At 43.7% G+C, this 24,102-nt stretch overlaps 1 protein-coding gene across 7 annotated transcripts in view; it reads right to left on the bottom strand.

Annotated features, from left to right (window-relative positions):
* The window catches only part of c28h8orf34 (chromosome 28 C8orf34 homolog), a 172,492-nt gene that overhangs the window by 64,379 nt on the left and 84,011 nt on the right, over positions 1–24,102 (bottom strand). For all 7 annotated transcript variants that reach the window (XR_010452030.1, XR_010452031.1, XM_064941628.1 and 4 more), the window contains exons 7-8: positions 22,292–22,458; positions 2,003–2,138 (exon numbers count right to left, since the gene is read on the bottom strand). Coding sequence is in view for 5 of the 7 variants with exons in the window: in XM_064941628.1 (XP_064797700.1) it covers positions 2,003–2,138; positions 22,292–22,458 (303 nt within the window). In the remaining 2 variants the exon portion in view is untranslated. The remainder of the gene's footprint in view (positions 1–2,002; positions 2,139–22,291; positions 22,459–24,102) is intronic.

The raw sequence follows: 24,102 nt of genomic DNA, 5'->3' as shown, positions 1-24,102 counted from the left end.
AGGGAACCGGACTAGTATAGTGATAGAGAACTGGACTTGTATAGTTATAGAGAACTGGACTAGTATAGTGATAGGGCACTAGGCTAGTATAGTGATAGGGAACTAGGCTAGTATAGTGATAGGGAACTAGGCTAGTATAGTGATAGAACACTGGGCTAGTATAGTGATAGGGAACCGGACTGGTATAGTGATAGAGAACTGGACTAGTATAGTAATAGAGAACTGGACTAGTATAGTGATAGGGAACTAGGCTAGTATAGTGATAGGGAACCAGACTAGTATAGTGATTGAGAACTGGACTAGTATAGTAATATAGAACTGGACTAGTATAGTGATAGGGAACTAGGCTAGTATAGTGATAGAGAACTGGACTAGTATAGTGATAAGGAACTAGGCTAGTATAGTAATAGAGAACTGGACTAGTATAGTAATAGAGAACTGGACTAGTATAGTGATAGGGAACTGGACTAGTATAGTGATAGGGAACTGGGCTAGTATAGTGATAGAGAACTGGACTAGTATAGTGATAGAGAACTGAACTAGTATAGTAATATAGAACTGGACTAGTATAGTGATAGGGAACTGAACTAGTATAGTGATAGGGAACTGGGCTAGTATAGTGATAGAGAACTGAACTAGTATAGTAATATAGAACTGGACTAGTATAGTGATAGGGAACTGGACTAGTATAGTGATAGGGAACTGGGCTAGTATAGTGATAGAGAACTGAACTAGTATAGTAATATAGAACTGGACTAGTATAGTGATAGGGAACTGAACTAGTATAGTGATAGGGAACTGGACTAGTATAGTAATAGAGAACTGGACTAGTATAGTAATAGAGAACTGGACTAGTATAGTGATAGGGAACTAGGCTAGTATAGTGATAGAGAACTGGACTAGTATAGTGATAGGGAACTAGGCTAGTGTAGTGATAGAGAACTGGACTAGTATAGTGATAGGGAACTAGGCTAGTATAGTGATAGGGACCTAGGCTAGTATAGTGATAGGGAACTGGACAAGTATAGTAATATAGAACTGGACTAGTATAGCGATAGGGAACTAGGCTAGTATAGTGATAGGGACCTAGGCTAGTATAGTGATAGGGAACTAGGCTAGTATAGTGATAGGGAACTGGACTAGTATAGTAATAGAGAACTGGACTAGTATAGTGATAGGGAACTAGGCTAGTATAGTGATATAACACTGGGCTAGTATAGTGATAGGGAACTGGACTAGTATAGTGATAGAGAACTGGACTTGTATAGTGATAGAGAACTGGACTAGTATAGTGATAGGGCACTAGGCTAGTATAGTGATAGGGAACTAGGCTAGTATAGTGATAGAACACTGGGCTAGTATAGTGATAGGGAACCGGACTAGTATAGTGATAGGGAACTGGGCTAGTGTAGTGATAGGGAACTGGGCTAGTATAGTGATAGGGAACTGGGCTAGTATAGTGATAGGGAACTGGGCTAGTGTAGTGATAGGGAACTGGGCTAGTATAGTGATAGGGAACTGAACTAGTATAGTGATAGGGAACTGAACTAGTATAGTGATAGGGAACTGGGCTAGTATAGTGATAGAGAACTGAACTAGTATAGTGATAGGGAACTGGGCTAGTATAGTGATAGGGAACTGGACTAGTATAGTGATAGAGAACTGAACTAGTATAGTGATAGGGAACTAGGCTAGTATAGTGATAGAGAACTGGACTAGTATAGTGATAGGGAACTGAACTAGTATAGTGATAGGGAACTGAACTAGTATAGTGATAGGGAACTGGGCTCGTATAGTGATAGGGAACTGGGCCTATGGACACTGCAGTAGTAAGTCAGGCAAGCATTTCTTGTATGCAGCACCCAAGTCTTTGGACACAGACCTGCCCCACTCTCTCTGTACCAAGTTATAGAGCAGACAGACAACAAATCAGCCAAACAGACACACTGGCACAGGTAAGGCCCAGGTAACCCCCAGGTCAGAGTAAAGGACACATATTTACCTTGCACACCTTGAGCAGATGTTGAGTGTGACCTTGGCCTGGGGCTCTGGGAGGTAGGAACTACGACCCTGACTGAACTTACTTCCTGACGGGGCCAGCCCTGTTACCCCCTCCATACGCAGGTCATCTAGGTCCTCTATGGAGAGGAGAGAGCGCGAGAGGAGAGAGAGGGAGAAAGGGGGAGGGAGAGAGGGAGAGACAGGGAAGAGAGAGAATGGGTGAAGTACACGGAGATGGAGTGAGGAAGAGGGATGAGAAATAGAAGGAAAGAGTGAGAGAGGGGAAAGAGGGAGAGAAGGAGAGGGACAGTAATTTATCAGTCACTGAGTCATCAACAGATGCATTGTATCTGTCTTAGCTGTCTCAGCCATCCAGAACTGAGGAAGGATGAACCAACACACACACACACACACACACACACACACACACACACACACACTAAGAGACGATAGACTGACAAGACTATCTTGCATCAATTAGCCAATAAATAGATGGTGGTTGTAAGAAGATGAGACAGAGAAGGCAGTCCTGAAGGAGAGATGATGAGAGAGAGACCACACATCCTGACCAGAGAGAAGGGGAGAAGTTTCTCTGTGTGTTCTCTCCCTGTGTCCTCATAAGAACAGTCCTCGGTCTGCATGATTCTCTAAAGAGCTCCATATGAACTAGACACGCCAGTGTCATCCCCTCTCCTTGTCCCCAGTCTCCCTGTCTCTTTCACCCCCCCCCCCTCTATCTCTCTCTGGTTTGTTTCAACATACTGCTGTTGGACAGGGAGACTGAACTGAGTTCCACACGCGATAGTGTTCCCAGGTTCAGTGCTGTGTGTTCCCAGGTTCACCACTGGGCTCATGTTCAGCTTTAAACAGGCTTATATGATCAGGTATCAGAGAATAGAATTTTCAGCTTCAAGGCGAAGTAGGTGACACGCGTTTCGGTAACAGAGACAATAATACAATCATTGAGAACAGAAAGCATAACTTCGTCTGCGTTCCAAATGACAGCCTAGTCCCTTTATGGCTTTGTGGACCCTGGTCAAAAGTAGTGCACTATATAGAGAATAGGGTTCCATTTGGTATGCACACTCAGTCTAATAAGCAGGGTCATGACTGAGTAGAAAAGAAGGGTAGTAAAATATAAATAACTTCATGTTTATTGTCACAAAACTAAAACCAGTAACGCTTTATTAAATATAGCAGGACATCAAAGAGGGATGTAAATTCGACAGCAAGTTCTTGGTTCTGAATAAATGTTTTGAGAGACGAAACACATTGCAACAATTATATAGCGTAAGTCTGAATTTGTATGTTGACGACATGAGTCATGGTCTGAGTTAGCTAACTGTTGGTAAAGATATATAATATAGCTTTTTAATAACAAGTTGATGTTTTAAAGGTCCAATGCAGCCGTTTTTATCTCAATATCAAATCATTTCTGGGTAACAATTAAGTCAAATGGTTCAATTTTTTTTTTAATCAACAATTAATTCTTGGCAAAAAGCTATTTCTCAAGCAGAAATTATACAGAAATATAGAAAGAAAGTACTATTCCAACCTCAAAGTGTGGAATATATATATAAAACACAGGAAATCACATTTTTGACAGCACTGGGCCTTTAAAATAAAATAAAAACTTGCCCGTATCACTTGTGTTTATTAAGCATACAGGCAAGCGCAGTTTGAAGATATCCTAGAAGGATTCCCAGGCACCTGCAACAAAAAACCTCAGACGTGCGAGTGCTTTCCCTTTTTTGAATAACAAGTTGATAGATACAGTACCTCAAGCCATTACTGTATGGACCATTTGACAGCATATAAAGGATGTTTTCTTTAACAACAATAGCCCATTTTGTTTTCATCAGTCATCAGGAATGTGAGAAATGTGACAACAAGAGATCAAATGCCGGACATAATTATTACCACTCACTAGTGTGTGTGTGTGTGTGTGTGTGTGTGTGTGTGTGTGTGTGTGTGTGTGTGTGTGTGTGTGTGTGTGTGTGTGTGTGTGTGTGTGTGTGTGTGTGTGTGTGTGTGTGTGTGTGTGTGTGTGTGTGTGTGTGTGTGTGACAGATATACACATTAGTCACATTGATACTCTCCCCGTCTATCTCATGTTACTGGCCTCCTGGTTGAGACGAGACGAGAAGATAGAAAACAGCGGCTTACACTTTGATAGAAGAGGAGGCGTGACTAATCACCTGGATTAGAGGAGAGACACTCATCCACTGAGAAATGTTCCTCTTCCCTCCATCCATCACACTGGCCCTGCGCCAGGCTCTCTCTCACCTGTCTCTCCTCGTTACGCGTTTGTGTGTGTGTGTGTGTGTGTGTTTGCTTGCATGCCTCCCTTTGGTTCGTACGTGCATGTCTCCTCTCCGTAGGTGAAGAAATCATTTAAAGAGAGCGAGAGGAGACGAGAGAGGAGAGAAATACCATACCAGCTGCAAATGAAGAATTCCACAAGGAGTAAAATTCCACAAGATGTACATTTTCAGAGAGGCACTGATGTGTGTCTTAAAGGAATACCAGCCCGGGTGTTACATGTAGTCAGATTGCCCGGGTGTTACATGTAGTCAGATTGCCCTAGTGTTACATGTAGTCAGATTGCCCTAGTGTTACATGTAGTCAGATTGCCCGGGTGTTACATGTAGTCAGATTGCCCGGGTGTTACATGTAGTCAGATTGCCCGGGTGTTACATGTAGTCAGATTGTCCAGGTGTTATGTAGGCAGATTGCCTGGGTGTTACATGTAGTCAGATTGTCCGGGTGTTATGTAGTCAGATTGCCCAGGTGTTACATGTAGTCAGATTGTCCAGGTGTTACATGTAGTCAGATTGCCCAGGTGTTACATGTAGTCAGATTGTCCATGTGTTACATGTAGTCAGATTGCCCGAGTGTTACATGTAGTCAGATTGCCCGGGTGTTACATGCAGTCAGATTGTCCGGGTGTTACATGTAGTCAGATTGCCCAGGTTTTGATTTAGAATTGTCTGATTGGGTGTTAGATTTTTCCTTAATTTTTCTATCGTCTGATGAGATTAGCATAAACATTTGATAACATACACACCATGAAGATGAACGTTTATATCATGCTGACATTGAGCCATACTACTTCTTACCGAGCCAGACGAGGTGAGATTTCTCACCTGAAGCACTGAGAGACCTATGGGCCTGGTCAAAAGTATTTCACTGTAAGGAAAATAGGGTTCCAGCTGGTACAAACAGTCCCAGAACACAGGTCATCCAGGGACTGGGACTGGTGTGGATAACACAGGGTGACTGAATGCTTCTGTCATGCTTCTGAGAATGACTGTAAGCATAGTCTCATTCATCATCACTGCTGGGAAATGAGAGTGGGTGGGCAAGGGGAGAGAGGTTACCGGCCGTGGGAACCATGTCTGTGTCCCAAATGGCACCCTATTCCTGTTACTTTTGTCCAGGGTCCATAGGGGCCTGGTCAAAAGTAACACACTGTTGGGAATAGGGGGTCCTTTGGAACACAAGCCATGGCTTAATAGTGTCAACGCCCAGACCATCACCTGCTCCTCCACCTAATCCGTCTCCTGGTCGTTATCTACTCTGTAAGGTCCTGTCTAGAGACTGGTTAGGTTTACGCGGTGGTAGACTACAAGTCCGAAAAGTCTAGGTGGGTCACAGCAGGAACCACTGCTGTAAAGTTACTGTGTTCAAACGTTGCCACGGTCACAGCACATTACCTTACGGGAAGCTTTTAATCTCAGAGTTCACCTCTCCCTTTGACCTTGTTCCTTGTAGGTGGAGATAAAGAAATGACAAAAACACGGAGAGGACAAAATCTCTGTCTAATCTTTCAGGCGAGTCGAATAAAGACATTACATGCAGCTTTAGATTTAGTTTGTGTTTTGTCTAAACAAGATGTGACCGCTGTTGAGAACAAGCCGGGCATGACAACATGGCGCGCTTACAGGACGGCAAGTCTTTCCGCCCTACAAACAGTGTCAATGGGATTATACATTGGGATCTCACACACACACACACACACACACACACACACACACACACACACACACACACACACACACACACACACACACACACACACACACAGTCAGTCAGTCAGTCAGTCAGTGGAATTATACTGTCGATCCTGCTGTGTATGAATAACACTGGTCTGATGCTATCAGGTGTGGGCTCCTACAAAGAGACACAGGGGCCAAGGGAGAGAAACGGAGTGATCCCTGGAAGTTACACTCACCCTTATTAGTGTGACTTACAGTGCATTGGCATACAGTGTGTGTGTGTGTGTGTGTGTGTGTGTGTGTGTGTGTGTGTGTGTGTGTGTGTGTGTGTGTGTGTGTGTGTGTGTGTGTGTGTGTGTGTGTGTGTGTGTGTGTGTTTGCCCACAGTGCCATGGCTGATGTGTATTTTATGTGGGCATATAGCTGCTTGCTGCTTACCGCTGTGCCAGTGAAGTGTTGGTGCCAGACATAGACTTAAATACTGGGAGCTGACTGGGAGCTGACTGGGAGCTGACTGGAAGCTGACTGGGAGCTGACTGGAAGCTGACTGGAAGCTGACTGGGAGCTGACTGGAAGCTGACTGGAAGCTGACTGGGAGCTGACTGGGAGCTGACTGGGAGCTGACTGGAAGCTGACTGGAAGCTGACTGGGAGCTGACTGGGAGCTGACTGGGAGCTGACTGGAAGCTGACTGGAAGCTGACTGGGAGCTGACTGGAAGCTGACTGGAAGCTGACTGGGAGCTGACTGGGAGCTGACTGGGAGCTGACTGGAAGCTGACTGGAAGCTGACTGGAAGCTGACTGGGAGCTGACTGGAAGCTGACTGGAAGCTGACTGGGAGCTGACTGGAAGCTGACTGGGGGCTGACTGGGAGCTGACTGGAAGCTGACTGGGAGCTGACTGGAAGCTGACTGGGAGCTGACTGGGAGCTGACTGGGAGCTGACTGGGAGCTGACTGGGAGCTGACTGGAAGCTGACTGGAAGCTGACTGGGAGCTGACTGGAAGCTGACTGGAAGCTGACTGGGAGCTGACTGGGAGCTGACTGGGAGCTGACTGGGGAGCTGACTGGGAGCTGACTGGAAGCTGACTGGGAGCTGACTGGGAGCTGACTGGGAGCTGACTGGAGCTGACTGGGAGCTGACTGGGAGCTGACTGGGAGCTGACTGGAAGCTGACTGGGAGCTGACTGGGAGCTGACTGGGAGCTGACTGGAAGCTGACTGGGAGCTGACTGGGAGCTGACTGGAAGCTGACTGGGAGCTGACTGGGAGCTGACTGGGAGCTGACTGGGAGCTGACTGGAAGCTGACTGGGAGCTGACTGGGAGCTGACTGGAAGCTGACTGGGAGCTGACTGGGAGCTGACTGGGAGCTGACTGGAAGCTGACTGGGAGCTGACTGGGAGCTGACTGGGAGCTGACTGGGAGCTGACTGGAAGCTGACTGGGAGCTGACTAAACTAAACTAAACTACAGAGGATAAATCATCTTTTTGTGTGTGTACATCTTTATTTTGTTTGTTCCCCTTTTCTACAGGTCCCATTGAGAAAGAGAGTTTATTTATTCAGCCAGACACAACTGAGTTTATCTCCCTTGGGTTAGCAACACATCCTACCATAACCCCCGCACCAAACCCCCCACACAATAACACCGTCTAAGAGAAGTTTACATTACAGACCGGCACGTCAATACGTTTCACCATGCAACACTCACGTCACACGCAGTGGCGTCTGTCTAGACACAACAAAGTCAGCACTCAGCCCACCCGTTTGTCAGCGAGCGAGGCACATTTTCACTCCCTCGGAGTCAGAGCACAGCGGGGCAGCCGCACATGGTCCCTGGGTACGTCCAAAATATGACCCTATTCCCTACATTCTCTAATGCTTCCTGGTTGAAGGAGGAGCACTATATAGGGAATAGGGTGGCATTTGGAAAGCAGACCCTGCATCAAACGTTGAGACATGACTGATAAATACAACTGGCAGAGGAGAGGAGATGGGTGGAAAGTATTTGAGCGATGCGATGTGAACAAAGAGGTCTGAGTAATGAGGAATTCCTTCTCTCAATCACTCACTACACCAAAGCAAAAAGCGGAGCTGGTGTGTGTGTGTGTCTGTTCCCCCATCAAGTTTCCATGTTATTTAATGTCATTTAGACGGAGACTGACTGACTCTCTCCTCTCTCTGTTCTAAATCAAGAACTGAAGTCATAATTAGTATATTCATCTCACAAATAACCTAACCTACACTTTCTGAGATGATGTGTTGACAGATGTATAGTGTGCAATCATCTAACTCTCTCCCCCACACACAGAGACAGAAATACAGAGAGAGACACAAACACACTGGCACGCACACACCCTTTCTCACGCACACCAGATCCAAGACTACGAGTTTATTGATTCACCTATGAGTGAACTAATTGACTAATTTCCAGCCCTTCATATGTCCTAGCTGTGCCTGTGATGCTGTGGCTCTGTGTCTGGGAGGTCATAATGGGATGATCCCAAATGGCACCCTATTACCTATATAGTGCACCCATAGGGTCCTGGTCAAAAGTAGTGCACTATATAGGGAACAAAGTACCATTTGGGATATAGCCTATAACAGCAGGCTCTAGTCTTGTGTCATTATAAAATAGACTGTGGCCCTACTGTCTCTACTATCCGCTGCGCTGTAATTAACAATATCTCTGTAATGATAGATATCACAGAGAGTGGTGGCAGACACACACATACAACTTGCATGCACAAGCACACACACACAGAGAGAATGATTTGAATTGTGAGAGAGAAAAAGAGAGAAAGAAAGTGAGGGGGTGAAAGAGAGACCCCACACTCTCCCTGCCCCTCACACAGTCAGCTCAAGCATTTGTGATTCATGAAGTATTAAACACAAAGCATTGACTCTGCTGTTAGATCTCCCAGAACGGGCTAGAGAGGCATTTGTTTAGCTTTGTAATAAAAGCAATATTCCAAATTACATTTCATAATTACAACTCAGCTTCCAATTGCGTTTCTTTCCCAGTCCCTGTCATTCCCCTCAAAGTCTGTCTGTCAGATCCCAACCTCATGCAGTATCTCAGACAGACACAGAGAGAGAGAGAGATATATATATATATATATAATATATATATATATATATATATATATATATATATATATATAGAGAGAGAGAGAGAGAGAGAGAGAGAGAGAGAGAGAGAGAGAGAGAGAGAGCTTTAGATAACAGAGAACACTGCCTTTACAAGAAAGAGAACAAACTAAAAGAATCAGATGGAGAGAGAGAGAATGCAAGATCAGAGCCTGTGAAAGTCTTGTCAGAACTCCACAACACTGTTCTGTCAACTCATTCAACTCAAGCTCTTAAACTGTAATCCTTCTCTCTGAGAGAAAGCCTGGGAACAACAACCGTCTCCCAAGCTCAATACTGCCATCTAGAGTTCATACAAGTAACTGTTGATGCAATATGATAAGAATACAGTATAAAGACATCAATGTTAGAGACCTGGGCCCGTATCCATAAAGTGTCTCAGAATAGGAGTGCTGATCTAGGATCAGTCCCTCCCTGACCATGTATTCTTCTTCACTATGATCTAAAAGGCTAAATTGATCAGCACGCCTACTCCTAGACGCTTTGGGCTCCCGAGAGGCGCAGCAGTCTAAGGCACTGCATCTCAGTGCTAGAGGCGTCACTACAGTCCCTGGGTCGATTCCAGGCTGTATCACATCAGGCCGTGATTGGGAGTCCCATAGGGCGGCGCACAATTGGCCCAGCATCGTCCGGGTTTGGCCGGTGTAGGCCGTCATTGTAAATAAGAATTTGTTCGTAACTGACTTGACTAGTTAAATAAAGGTTCCATTTAAAATGTTTTAAAAAATTATTTGTGAACACTAGCCCCGGCCCAGTTACTAAAGGAGAACAACAGAGAAGGTTTCTGGGCAGATAAGGTGATCTACAGCCCAGAGATAACAATGTCTGGGTGGGGTTGCCATATGTTGTGGGTTACATTGTCAAGTAATGAGGTGGTTGGAGCTGAAATCCCCCCCCCTGTGTCCATTTTCCTCATTCATACACACCTGAAGAGGTGATGGGGAGTTGACAACCTGTTGGTGATAAACACATAGATACGAAAGACAACACAAACACTCTGATTACTCAGTAATGACCTCATAAAGTCTGTAACTCACTGTTTGTCAGATGAATCTTCATTTTGACGCTAACAGGCCACCCTTTCTCCTATAAAAACACCTGAGAATGACATTGTGGATTTTTATCACGAGAAGAACAAAGGTCACACACAATGCACAATGTTGCTGGCAAAGATACTGTGAGATGAACAAAGGCCTTTTCATAGATATAAAAAAACAGATGTATTTACTGTCTATGGGTCTTTTCAGGTATTTAGTCAAGAACCCTCTTCAGACAGATCATTCTAGGCACAAGCCTCAAGGTCCTTTATCCTCAAACTTCTCTATTTAAATAAACTATCAGTGTTTAGCCATGGCATTAGTCTGTGTCCATTCATATAATCTGTCATTCCAAGACCAACCCCTTCTATCCGTTAACTCGGAGACCAGTTGAGTGTCCGATAGTTTTGCAGTGGTATTGCCTCCAGTAATACCACTGCAATTCACCTTTCAACCAACCCATCCATCTGCACATGTATTATTTCACAGGGCCTCATAATGGCAGCACTTCTTTTCTAACTGGGGACTCTATCTCCCATCAAACTATATAGTATCAGAGCCTTTAGTCAGAGATGCTGTCACCCTGCCAGCCGTTTCAAGCCCCTGTACTTGACTTGATCTCATGTGATTTACCGCTGTAATTCACACTACTAACATGCCCTTCTCTTCTCCTCTTGTGTCTTTTAACAAACAACGCTCCCTGATGATACGGCTCAGTTGTTTGTTTGCGCTGTTGCCGGGGCAACTGTTGTGTCTCTGGTTGTCAGCGCAAGGAAGGAGAGGAGGAGAGGGGGAGGACTGGCGTCAGGAAGTTCAGAGCAGGGTGAGGTGTCTGCCAGCCCTGGCACTCTCTTTCTTTCCCCCTCTAGCTCTCTATTCTAAATACAGAATAGAACAAAGAGATACACTGATATTGGGGCTGGGCTCTGAAGCTCTGCAATTGGACCAGATTTTCTCACACATGCACGCACACACACACACACACACACACACACACACACACACACACACACATTCTAATTCCTAATTCTATGGCGACAACCTCCAGGGAGAATATAGTATTTTATAAAACCTTATTATTATTGGTTTTTGCTTAGGTCAGGGTGTGACATGGGTTTTGTATGTGTTTTTGGACTTTCTAGGGGTTTTGTATGTTTATGGGGGTGTATACTATCTAGGTGTTTATGTATGTCTATGGTTGCCTAGATTGGTTCTCAATTAGAGGCAGCTGTTTATCGTTGTCTCTGATTGGAAACCATATTTAGGCAGCCATCTTCTTTGGGTATTTCGTGGGTTATTGTTTGTGTTGGTTGCCTATGTCAGCACTATATTAAGCGTTTCGTAGTTTGTTTATGTGTTTCTTCGTCGTCATTAAAGGAACATTCATATCTTGCTGCTTGGTCCTTTTGCTTGGTCTGTCACGTTCGGTGAATGGAGGAGACCAAGGCGCAGCAAGATATGAATACATGTTCCTTTAATGAAGACGAAGAAACACATAAACAAACTACAAAAACAACAAAACAAACATAAGAGGATAAAAAACAAAAGAATAACAATACAAACTGAATGACTAAAAAGCTCCCTCAGGAGAAGCAAAGCTAAAAAGGTGTGTTTTAAGATCTCTTTGAAATATGTCCACAGTTTCTGCCCCCCTCAGGTTCTCTAGAAGGCTATTCCAGGGGCATAGTAACTAAAGGCTGTCTCTCCATGCCTCTTGGTCCTTGGCTTTGGGATAGTTAAAAGGTCAGTGCCAGAAGACCTGGGGGACCTACTGGGTACATAACTTAAAAGCATGTCTGACATGTATTGGGGAGCACAATCGTGGATTGATTTAAAAACCAATAGAAGCATCTTTAAATTAATTCTAAAACTCAGGTAGCCAGTGCAGAGACATTAAAACCGGTGTAATATGTGCTCTCCTTCTGGTCTTGGTCAGTACCAGTGCTGCAGCATTCTGTATGTTTTGCAGTTGACCAATGGCTTTCTTGGGTAGACCAGACAGGAGACGATTACAGTAATCAAGTCTGCTTGTAATAAAAGCATGGATAGGTTTCTCTGTATCAGCCTGAGAGAGAAACGGCCGCACCTTGGCAATGTTCCTCAGCTGGTAAAAAGATATATTGGTCACATTCCTAATGTGTGATTCGAAATGGAGTTCAGAATCTAAAATAACACCTAGGTTTTTTACCTGGTGTTTTATCTTTATTGCCGTGAATTACAATGTGTGGACAGATTCTCTCTCTGTGCTTTGGCTCCAACAATAAGTACCTCGGTCTTGTCTTGATTTAGCTGGAGGAAGTTGTGATCCATCCAAGTATTGAAATCACTAATACAGTACAAAAATGTATCTATGGAGCTAAAATCCTCAGAAATGTAAAGTTGTGTATCGTCCATGTAGCAGTGAAAATCAATGCTATACTTTCTGATAACGCTGCCAAGGGGGAACATATATAAACTGAACAGTACCGGACCCAAAATCGAACCCTTGTGGAATGCCACATGTGATATGTATTCTCTATGAGTTATGTTCACCCAGGGTGACAAAAAAAACTCTTGACCAGTTAAATTACGTAATTTCAATCTCCCGCTGTCCTCCTGAATCCCCTAGAGAGTAAGGGTACACTACCACTGGCCCTCTCTGTTGTTTTTCTGAACTAACCATAGAACAAAACAGTGCTGCCAGCTGAAGGCTGTTTCTCTCCACCAGCTAGACTTAACTTGTTACTTTATTAAGAACTGTTTCTCTGTGTGGTTTTACCAGCATAGTCTGTGGAGACGGTTATGCTTTCTCCTTGTGTACTTTCCAGTGTTTCATAAAGCCTGTGTCACATTAGTTTCCAGTGTGGATTGTGCTGCAGTTTAACACTAGGCATGTGATGTCATATAAATGAATGTGATGAACTAGCCTCTGAATCCCCAGTATTTGTCCCTGTCTATAACACACTTACCTCTAATGATGGAATACACAGACAGACACAGAGACAGTTTGGTTGACTATTTGGCTTTTACAAATATTTTATTTTAATTTAACTAGGCAAGTCAGTTAAGAACAAATTCTTATTTTCAGTGACAGCCTAGGAACAGTGGGTTAACTGACTGTTCAGGGGCAGAACGACAGATTTGTACCTTGTCAGCTTGGGGGTTTGAACTTGCAACCTTCCGGTTGCTAGTCCAATGCTCTAACCATTAGGCTAACCTGCCGTCCAATAACCATTCAAATAAAAACACTTCTTTTGGGCTGTGTATTTGAAAATACTCAAATGCACAGAAAAAAGTATTTGAATAAAAAATACACAAAACCACATGCATTTGAACCTAGGTCAGATATACACATTCACACACTACTGGCATACCACCCTCCCCCCGCAGGGCCACCAACCCCCCCAATAAAAAGGTTGTATAAAATACTATATTCTCCCTGGAGGTCTTCGCCATAGAATTAGAAATTAGAATACTACAACTGACATGAACATTCTTATGACGAGATAAAGGTCAGCCATTTTGGTCAGGGAGTTGGTTTGCCACTTCTGGGATAAGGTGTGTGTGTGTGTGTGTGTGTGTGTGTGTGTGTGTGTGTGTGTGTGTGTGTGTGTGTGTGTGTGTGTGTGTGTGTGTGTGTGTGTGTGTGTGTGTGTGTGTGTGTGTGTGTGTGTGTGTGTGTGTGTGTGTGTGTGTGTGTGTATATGAACACCTGGAGTGGGCTTGTCACAGAATATGATCATTCCTGGGAAGGGCTGTGGCAGTCATGAAATTTCAGCAGCCAGTGATTGTCAAGCAAATCACTGTCAGTCTCATGGTAATTGACCATAAATGAACATAAGCACATTGATTAAGACCTTTGGAACAGCTACATTTTAAAAGTCTAATAAATCCATTTAATACAGCCTACACCATCACAATAAATCCATGATTTATTTTAGACCGGTCTAAAGAAACATGATATGAAGAAATAAAGTATATTTCTGAAGAACAGATTATCACCCTCTGAGTTGTCCTTATGTTAGGTCCTGATCTGGCTATGCCGTATGGCTGTGTGCTACACTAGTTCATTTAGCAGACAAGATTTGCTTACAATTCAGTTGCATTATTTTATATTATTTTATAATATGAAGAATACAATTGAACATAGCTGAATAAAATAGGAAATATATTATCTACAAACAATTAGAGGGAGTGAGCAAACACGTCTATTCGCTGTTGAGCGGTTAGCAAAGAAACAGGTCCTTCTATATGCTTCATTTAGAGTTATTTATAGAACTTTAGTTGTGATACAAATATTGGGCTATAATGTTTAGAATTTTAATACATTCAAAGGCTGCATGAGGCGACTACAATTATGATTTGAAAAAAGTTGCATGAAAGGCATGAGCTCTGCTTTGTTTTTAGCGTAGGCTGTACACACTTCATCATCAGTCTTCATCAATTTGACAAGCGCTTGAGAATGCATCAAATTTCCCTGCGGCATCCCCTTTGTGTGGTCATAATGCTTCCTGAACAAATCCGTGCCATTTGCGGACAGTGTCTGTTGTGCCCTTGGGCTGAATATAATCATTATAATTCCCTTCTCCCATCTGCATGCTCCAAAGCACCTCTCACTCAAATGGCTCTCCGTCACATGATCGGGTCTTTCTCACAGGCTACAAGTGAAGACAGACACTTCGAGGACACAACTGTGTGCGTCCTCATCCAATTCCTGAGGCGTATATTCAAGATATTGGAAGAACTGTCCACATTTACTTCTCGTCAACCAACAAGACGATTAGGCCTAACGAACAGCAAAAGCACCAGCCTATGTCAATCTACTATCCCCCATAGTACAAGTTGACCTATTCTATTCTGTGAGAGAAATAAATATTCCAAACAGTCTGGGAAGGTTGTGGGATGGGATAGATCTCAAATGAACGCAACCACTAGCATCACAAATGTGGCTCACATAACAGATCAGAACTTTTAGCTTGAAATATTGATAAACTATTAGCCTATTTCTCCATGTTATAAGCAGAGGAAATGGGCACATGGCAGTAGGCTATAAGCAGGAATGTTCCATTAGCTGGAAAACACCATTATCAAAAGTGAACGCAAATGCAATTATGCATGTCATGTTTTTATTATAAAGATGCATTGTTATGGTGACAATGATCTTCCCCAAATGTGAAACGTATGTGCTGTGTATGTATGCCAGTTATGCTGTGTGCTTCATTTTAAGAAGTTATTTGGCCACTTTAGTCGGGATACAAACCCTATCAAAACATACAGTGCTGTGAAAAAGTATTTGCCCCCTTCCCGATGTATTGTTTTTTGTCACATTTGTCACATTTAAATGTTTCAGATCATCACAAAATGTTAATATTACACAAAGATAACCCAAGTAAACACAAAATGCAGTTTAAGTGATAATTTTATTTATGAAGGGAAAAAAGCTGAAAAAAGCTGAATTCAATTTCACTAGCCACACCCAGGCCTGATTACTGCCAGACCTGATGAATCAAGAAATCACTTAAATAGAACCTGTCTGACAACGTGAAGTAGGCCAAAAGATCTCAAAAAGCAAGACATCATGCTGCGATCCAAAGAAATTCAGGAACAGTTGAGAAACAAAGTAATTGACATCTATCAGTCTGGAAAGGGTTACAAAGCCATTTCTAAAGCTTTGGGACTCCGGCAAACCACGGTGAGAGCCATTATCCACAAATGGAGAAAATTTGGAACAGTGGTGAACCTTCCCATGAGTGGCCGGCCTACCAAAATTACCCCAAGAGCGCAGCGATGACTCATCCAAGAGGTCACAGAAGAACCCACAACAACATCTAAAGAACTGCAGGCCTCACTTGCCTCCGATAAGGTCAGTGTTCTTGACTCAACCATAAGAAAGAAACTGGGGGAAAATGGTTTCAATGGCAGAGTTCCACGGAGAAAACCACTGCTGACCAAAAAGAACATAAAGGCTTGTCTCACTTTTGACAAAAAAAAAAAACATCTTGATGATCCCCAAGACTTTTGGGAAAATATTCTGTGGACTGACGAGACAAAAGTTTAACTTTTCGGAAGGTGTGCATCCCGTTACATCTGGCGTAAAAGTAACACAGCATTTCAGAAAAAGAACATCATACCAACAGTCAAATATGGTGGTAGTGTGATGGTCTGGGGCTCCTTTGCTGCTTCAGGACCTGGGCGACTTGCTGTGATTGATGGAGCCATGAATTCTGCTCTCTACCAAAAAATCCTGAAGCAGAATGTCCGGCATTCAGTTCGTGACCTCAAGTTGAAGCGCACTTGGGTTCTGCAGCAGGACAATGATCCAAAACACACCAGCAAGTCCACCTCTGAATGGCTTAAAAAAACCAAAATGAAGGTTTGGAGTGGCCTAGTCAAAGTCCGGACTTGAATCTGATTGAGATGCTGTGGCGTGACCTTAAAAAGGTGGTTCATGCTCGAAAACCCTCCAATGTGGCTGAATTAAAACAATTCTGCAAAGAAAGGTGGGCCAAAATTCCTCCACAGCAATGTGAAAGACTCATTGCCAGTTATCGCACATGCTTGATTGCAGTTGTTGCTGCTGAGGTTGGCACAACCAGTTATTTGGTTTAGGGGGCAATTACTTTATCACATAGGGCCGTGAAGGTTCAGATAGCTTTTTTTCCCTAAATAAATAAAATGATCACTTAAAGACTGCATTTTGTGTTCACTTGGGTTATCTTTGTGTAATATTTTCATTTGTTGGATGATCTGAAACATTTAAATGTGACAAATGTGCAAAAAAAACAAGAAATCAGGAAGGGGGCAAATAGTTTTTCACAGCACTGTATATACCTATGGGCTAGGCTACATGAGGTGTGTGACTATGATTTGCCTTACTGCATTAAAGCTGATCATCATTCACTAGTGATAATATCTCATTCACAAGTGATAGGCTAATATTGTCACCCATCAGATTATTCTTGATTTAATCTCGTATTTACATATACTGAATAATATATGTGTGAAATTAGTTTTGATTATCATGTACCTGTATGGAAACAGGGGCAGGGGGGAAATACATGTCATCTACGCACTTAAATAGCGAATGGAGGACGTTTTCCTGTGGTTAATTTTCATGCCAGCCAGGTAGGTTATACTCTTGTTTTAAAGAGAAGCAATGTGCTTAATATTATTAATGTTGTGAAATAAATAAGTAGGCCTAGACTATAAAAAGCTGATGGGATCCTCCTCTTTTTGATAGAGGCCATCACTCTGTTTTCTCACGCAATTACATAGCTTATAGAAATGTTGCACAACATGAGCTCATAGACTCTCATGAAGTGTTTGATAAGATTTTTGTCAGATATATTGGAGGGACAGTAGAGTGCTGAGTACCAGGCAGTTAGCAAGTTGACCATCAGCAGCATCAGAGCTTGGAGAAGTCTAATTAACGTGACTAAACGATCACGTGGAATTTGACTGCCTTCATGACTCTGGTGTGGCTGGTGTGGCAGTAATACGTTTACCGTAAAAGCCGTATTCCTGGCTTGACTTAGTATCACAGTTGTGTGAGCAACTGGAGTCATAGAATAACAAAGACACTCCTGGCTTGGCATGCAGTACCCCATGCCAGCTCCTCAGTGCTTTGTTACAATATGGTGGTTTGGTTTGGTCAAAACAAGAACAGTGACAACACATGTCTACAGAAAGTGGCAGAGTCATCATTGCACCTGGTTAGTTTGGCACGCTGTGTGTGTGTTAAGTTAGTAACCCTCTGCTACAAACAGATGGTGGAGTCTGGCAGAAGCTCAACGAGTGGGAGAGAGAGACACCAGTGGCCTAGTCTGAACCATAGAGAACAACAATAAACACCAGGGTCATGTTCAGTACGTACAAAGCGGACAAAAACAGAGGAAAACGGGGAGGTACTATCTGCAGTACAATAAGAAATGCTTTTTTACTCTTCGTTGCGCAACGTTTTGCTACGGTATGCCCTAGTGAATACACCCCATGGTTCACAGGAGAATTCAGTGCCAGTCACTGGCTCCTATTCCATCTGTGGCCACTAGAGGTCTGTGTAACCTCATATACACAGTGACTCAAACATCCACTTCTCTAGTATGTTCACTCACAGATTGTTGTAACAATGAATGATCTACAAACTACATTCCTGGATCCATACAACTTTGTGTGCATCTCAAATGGCACCCTATTCCCTATATAGTGCACAACCTTTGACCAGGAACCTATAAGGAAAAGGGTGTCTTTCGGGATGCAACCTTCGAATACAGGCCGTGGCTGCGAATACAGAGTTTTCACCGCATCCTTCCAGAAATCTTTCTCGAACCTAAGGATCCGAATCACGTTCTGCGCTTGCGTTATTTTTTGCACACTACGTAGCTACTGCTCACACTCCTGCTCTCTTCGTGTTATTCTCTTTACTCACCTTCTTCTCAACCATGATGACGTAGCCTGGCTCTGCCTGTGTAGGGACAGCTAAAATAAAAACCGTGCAGCGATTTTAAATGAACATTCCAAAAAACAACCCCTGTCTGTTATAACGAATATTGCACTTGCACAAGCAGGACACAGTCCCTACACATCCACGTTTTGTGTGATGATGTAGGCTAATCTGTATAGTTGCTGCCATGTCGTAGCCACTAGCCAGAGTTCCTGAAAAAGGGAACACTAATACTTTGACTGCCTGTCTGCCTCCTGCTTAGCCGATGCTTGCAACGATGAAACAATACCATCAATTGGCTAATTAGACTGCGTGTCTTGTTTGTGTTTGAAATGCTGCCTAGATAGCAGCATGTAACACTCCAAAACTGTCTGCGTTTTAACCTCATGCAGGCCCGACGAACCGCTATCACCGCTTCTCAATGATCATGCAACTGCAGCATACCCAGCTGTTCCACCTCTGGGCAGCCATATCGAGCTGTATACAGCCGAGCGTGTATCTGGACCAGTAACCAGAGTCTGACAGCGGTGCGCTGTCCTTACATCTTTGTCAACTACCCCTTTAGACAGCGTACTATTTGTAATTGATCATCTTCATATCATAGTGAAAGTAGATGTAAAAAGAACGAGTCAATGTTTGCAATGATGATGAGAAAATAATATTAAACCGCTATTTTGACTGTAGTGTCTGTCTTGCTTGTGTTTGATATGCTGGCCTAAATAGCAGCTAAGAAGAACATGAAATCGCAAGACAGCCTTTGCGTCGTGCTTAGGTTTGCAATACTGTTACAACAGGCGACAACGTTTGTACGAACATGACAATCATGTTGTTTGTGCACAACATCAACATGACAGCTGCATGTAGCCTAACGCCCCTCCTGAAAAAAATAACATTCAATCGCGCTTGAGGCAAGGAATGCACAGTTCGAGCATGTCGACTATGTCTTTAGCTTCGACTGTAAAAAAATAAAATACGGCTTTAGTGTGCGACATCAAGTTTCCCTCCGAGGGTCAAGAAATGGGCAGCAGCAGCGGAGCACTGAGCAGAAGCTACGTAGGCAGCAGAGTGGGCAGCAGAGTGGGCAGCAGCTACATAAAAGTAAATTCTGCACATGCAGAGAAATCTCTATCATTAGCCACAGCAAGTCAGGTTCCAGAAAATCTGGAACCGCAGCCACTCTGTTGAATATTATCTCCATCACAACTCCCTGAGTCCTAATCAAAAGAGTGTGGCTTATCTGAAGTCAAGTTCAGATCGCATGATGTCCACTATAATTGCAATCCCCTGTTTTTGTCAGCTTAATTAAGACAATAGGACAGTCCTATTGTCACCAACCACTGGGCATCTCTCTTCTCTCCTTACCATCTCTGTATTTCTGTAGTCTGGAAGGCCATTAAGTAAGACTGATAGACCTCTCTCCCTCTCTCTCTACCAGGACCGGCCCAGTCTCAATGGGCTGTACCAGGCAAAACCCTTCACTATATTAGGCCAAGCATTCACACGGAATCACAAATGACCTCATTGCATCACCCCCTCTGAACATCTGCTATCTGTGGACTAGACTGTCGGCTATAGCTGTTAAGAGTCAGACACACAGCTATCAGAATTATGATCAATCAGAGATAAGACCAAGCAGGGTCATTTCATATATTCAACTCACAAAATGCCCCTTTGATTAAATATGGTTTATATAGTGTGAACCGACCAGCAGAGTCCTCTCCTTCTCGAACAGGGAAAACATTAAACACATATGAATAATTAGTCTACTTCAGCTCATCCAGACGCCACTTTACAAATGAGCACTCTGGATGTGCTGTGCTCTGCAGATGACACGGCCTTCTGAAGTGGGGGAGGACATTGATTATCTGTCACTACAGAAGAGACTAAGGGGAGAGAGAATAAGAGGGGGAAAGGGGATAGAGATGGTCAACTACTGTGTAATTGGACTCCTGCCTCCCCATCTGGGGAGAGGGAGTGGCCATGCAAGACACTCAGACAGGAATGAGCGGAAAGGATGTGGTCAGTTCTGTTCAGTACAACAAGTCGGTCTACACGCGTTACAGAAAGTCATGCTACGCTAAAGCATTACTTTGGCTGATCTGTATTTGAACATATACTGCAGAGCAATAGGTGTTGGAAAAGACAGAAAGAAATAGAAAACAGCAGGTAATCTGTGGGATTTAAAGTAGCATTTTGTAAGGCTATGAGTCAGCTATTTCCCTCTGTGGGTGTGTGCTTCTCCCTTAGCATGAATCGAGTATCAGAAGAATGAGGCCTTTCATTACAACAGAGCTAGAGCCCAGGGATAATCTACTTTGTACTTTATTCTACCTACCTACCTATCGCTGGAGGTAAGGATTATAATGCAGGAGAGAGCAGGAGAGAGAGCGGGAGAAAGAGAGCCGGAGGGAGAGAGAGAGCGGGAGAGAGAGAGCTGGAGAAAGAGAGAGCGGGAGAAAGAGAGAGCAGGAGGGAGAGAGAGAGCGGGAGAGAGAACGAGAGCGAGAGAGAGCTTTGATAACAGAGAACACTACCTTTACAAGAAAGAGAACAAATTGAATTTGACATGAGACATGATACCTCAGTGTCTGGTCAGACAAGGTGACAGGAGCAGAAAGAACAGACACCCCCTCACTGTGTAATCCAGGAAAAGCACCTCAAGTCACACAAGAAACTTCCGGGAATCAAAAAACACCCTCAAACAAAAAATATAAATGAATATAGTGTTTGTTTGTTCACTCATTCATTGCCATTATGAATTACAGCCTAAATTGTTATGAATGGTTGAATCACACATTTCTTGACGTAAATGTCTTGACCAACACACACACATACGCACACTGGTGCTCAGTGTGTGGGAGAGGGCATGATAACAGGTAGCTAAATAAATCTTAACCCCACAGTGTACTTCACATCAACGGAGTTGAGCTGCGACATCGCATAGTTTTTATCAAAAACTATGGATTTGGCTGAGAATTAAACTGAGATTAATTACTGAGAATAGCAATGACACAGAAAAAAGCACAGTACATTGTGGAGTTGAGTTTTACTTGGCCAGATAACAGGTTGCTGTAAGCACTGTGAAGAACACAGCAAGACACTTCTAAACCATTCTGTACTACCATGGAGTAGCTACACTACAGCATGGGAATGTGTGTGTGTGTGTATCATTTGTTTTGTTTCATCTAGTTTGGCTGTGGATAATCATGTATCTGTTATTCATGGTTATCCTACATTTACTGTACACAATTTGTCTTGCCTCTTAGATTATTGAGAGAGACCATTTGCAATGCAATCATCTGTTGTCTAGAGCCTGACTGTCATGTAAGTGTTTCTTATTCACAAAGGAAGGAAATTCCGTTCAGTGTTTATGAATGTGTTTTCCGTATTCAGCAGATCTGGAGGTTGTTGTTGTTGTGGAACTTGGTAGTCTAGTTCAGCCGTAATGAAGACGCGAGCAACATCTTAAAGTCAGAACTCAATGACCCTCCATGAAAATAGAGTCATTATCTTCACTGGCATATTTGAAATGTGAATCAGTATTCAGTCTGGTTTTGTTTAGTAGTTGTTAGTGGGAAAATGGGGCTTGAAGAGCAGAAGATGTGAACCCATCGACCCCTGTGTGTGAATGCCTGTGTGTGTGTGCATGTGTGAATTTGTGAATGTGTAAGCACATTTTTCTGATCTTACCCAGCAGTTCCATGGCATCATCCTCGTCCTCTATTTCCTCCTCGGTGAGTGAGGGGGCGGAGCTATGGGCGGAGTCAAAGGAATCCTGGGACAACATGGCTGCCAGGAGCTTCTTGTGGTGCTGCTGCTGCTGCTTCAACCCTTTACTCTTCCCCTCCATCTTCACACTGGAGAAAGAGGAAGGGGAGGGGTTACAACAGGAAGAGGAGAGGTTAGAATGGGAAGGGGAGGGGTTTTCAACCTGCCCCTGACTGAGTCTGTAATACCAACATGTTTCAAGCAGACCACCATAGTCCCTGTGCTCAAGAACACTAAGGTAACCTGCCTAAATGACTACTGACCCGTAGCACTCTAATTTGTAGTCAGGAATTGCTTTGAAAGGCTGGTCATGGCTCACATCAACACCATTATCCCAGAAACTGTAGACCCACTCCAATTTGCATACCGCCCCAACAGATCCACAGATGATGCAATCTCTATTGCACTCCACTCTGCCCTTTCCCACCTGGACAAAAGGAACACGTATGTGAGAATGCTATTTATTGACTACAGCATGGCGTTCAACACCATAGTGCCCTCAAAGCTCATCACTAAGCTAAGAATCCTGGGACTAAACACCTTCCTCTGCAACTGGATCCTGGACTTCCTGATGGGCCGCCCTCAGTTGGTAAGGGTAGATAACATCTGCCACACTGATCCTCAACACTGTGGCTCCTCGGGTGTGTGCTCAGTCCTCTCTTGTACTCCCAGTTCACCCATGACTGCATGGACAGGCACGACTCCAACAACATCATTAAGTTTGCCTACGACACAACAGTGGTAGGCCTGATCACCGACAACGACGAGAAAGCCTATAGGGAGGAGGTCAGAGACCTGGCCGTGTGGTGCCAGGACAACAGCCTCTCCCTCAATGTGATCAAGACAAAGGAGATGATTGTGGATTACAGGAAAAGGAGGACCGAGCACACCCCCATTCGCCTCGATGGGGCTGTAGTGGAGCAGGTTGAGAGCTTCAAGTTCCTTGGTGTCCACATCAGCAACAAACTATCATGGTTCAAACCCACCAAGACAGTCGGGAAAGGGCACGAAAAGCCTATTCCCCCTCAGGAGACTGAAATGATTTGGCATGGGTCCGCAGATCCTCAGAAAGTTCTACAGATGCACCATCAAGAGCATCCTGACTGGTTGCATAACTATCTGGTACGGCAACTGCTCAGCATCCAACCGCAAGGCACGACAAAGGGTCGTGCGTACGGCCCAGTACATCACTGGGGCCAAGCTTCCTGCCATCCAGGACCTCTATACCAGGCAGTGTCAGAGGAAGGCCCTAAAAATTGTCAAAGACTACAGCCACCCTAGTGATAGACTGTTCTCTCTGCTACTGCATGGCAAGCAGTACCGGAGCGCCAAGTCTAGATCCAAAAGGCTTCGAAACAGCTTCTACCCCCAAGCCATAAGACTCCCAAACAGCTAATCAAATGGCTACCCAGACTAATTGCATTGTCCCCCAACCCCCTCTTTTACGCTGCTGCTACTCTCTGTTATTATCTATGCATAGTCACATTAACTCTACCTACATGTACTGTAGATATTACCTCAATTACCTCAACTAACCTGTACCCCCACACACTGAATCTGTACCAGTAGCCTCACTACTGTTATTTTACTGCTGCTCTTTAATTATTAGTTGTTTTTATTTCAAAACTTATTTTTCTTAAAACTGCATTGTTGGTTAAGGGCTTGTAAGTAAGCGTTGTATTCGGCGCATGTGACAAATCCAATTGGATTTGATATCACAGACAAAAGGAGAA

The sequence above is a fragment of the Oncorhynchus masou genome, chromosome 28 (assembly GCF_036934945.1).
Source record: "Oncorhynchus masou masou isolate Uvic2021 chromosome 28, UVic_Omas_1.1, whole genome shotgun sequence".
Lineage (NCBI taxonomy): Eukaryota > Metazoa > Chordata > Actinopteri > Salmoniformes > Salmonidae > Oncorhynchus > Oncorhynchus masou.
The sequence above is the reverse complement of the archived record's forward strand: the minus strand, read 5'-3'. Positions and strand labels throughout refer to the sequence as shown.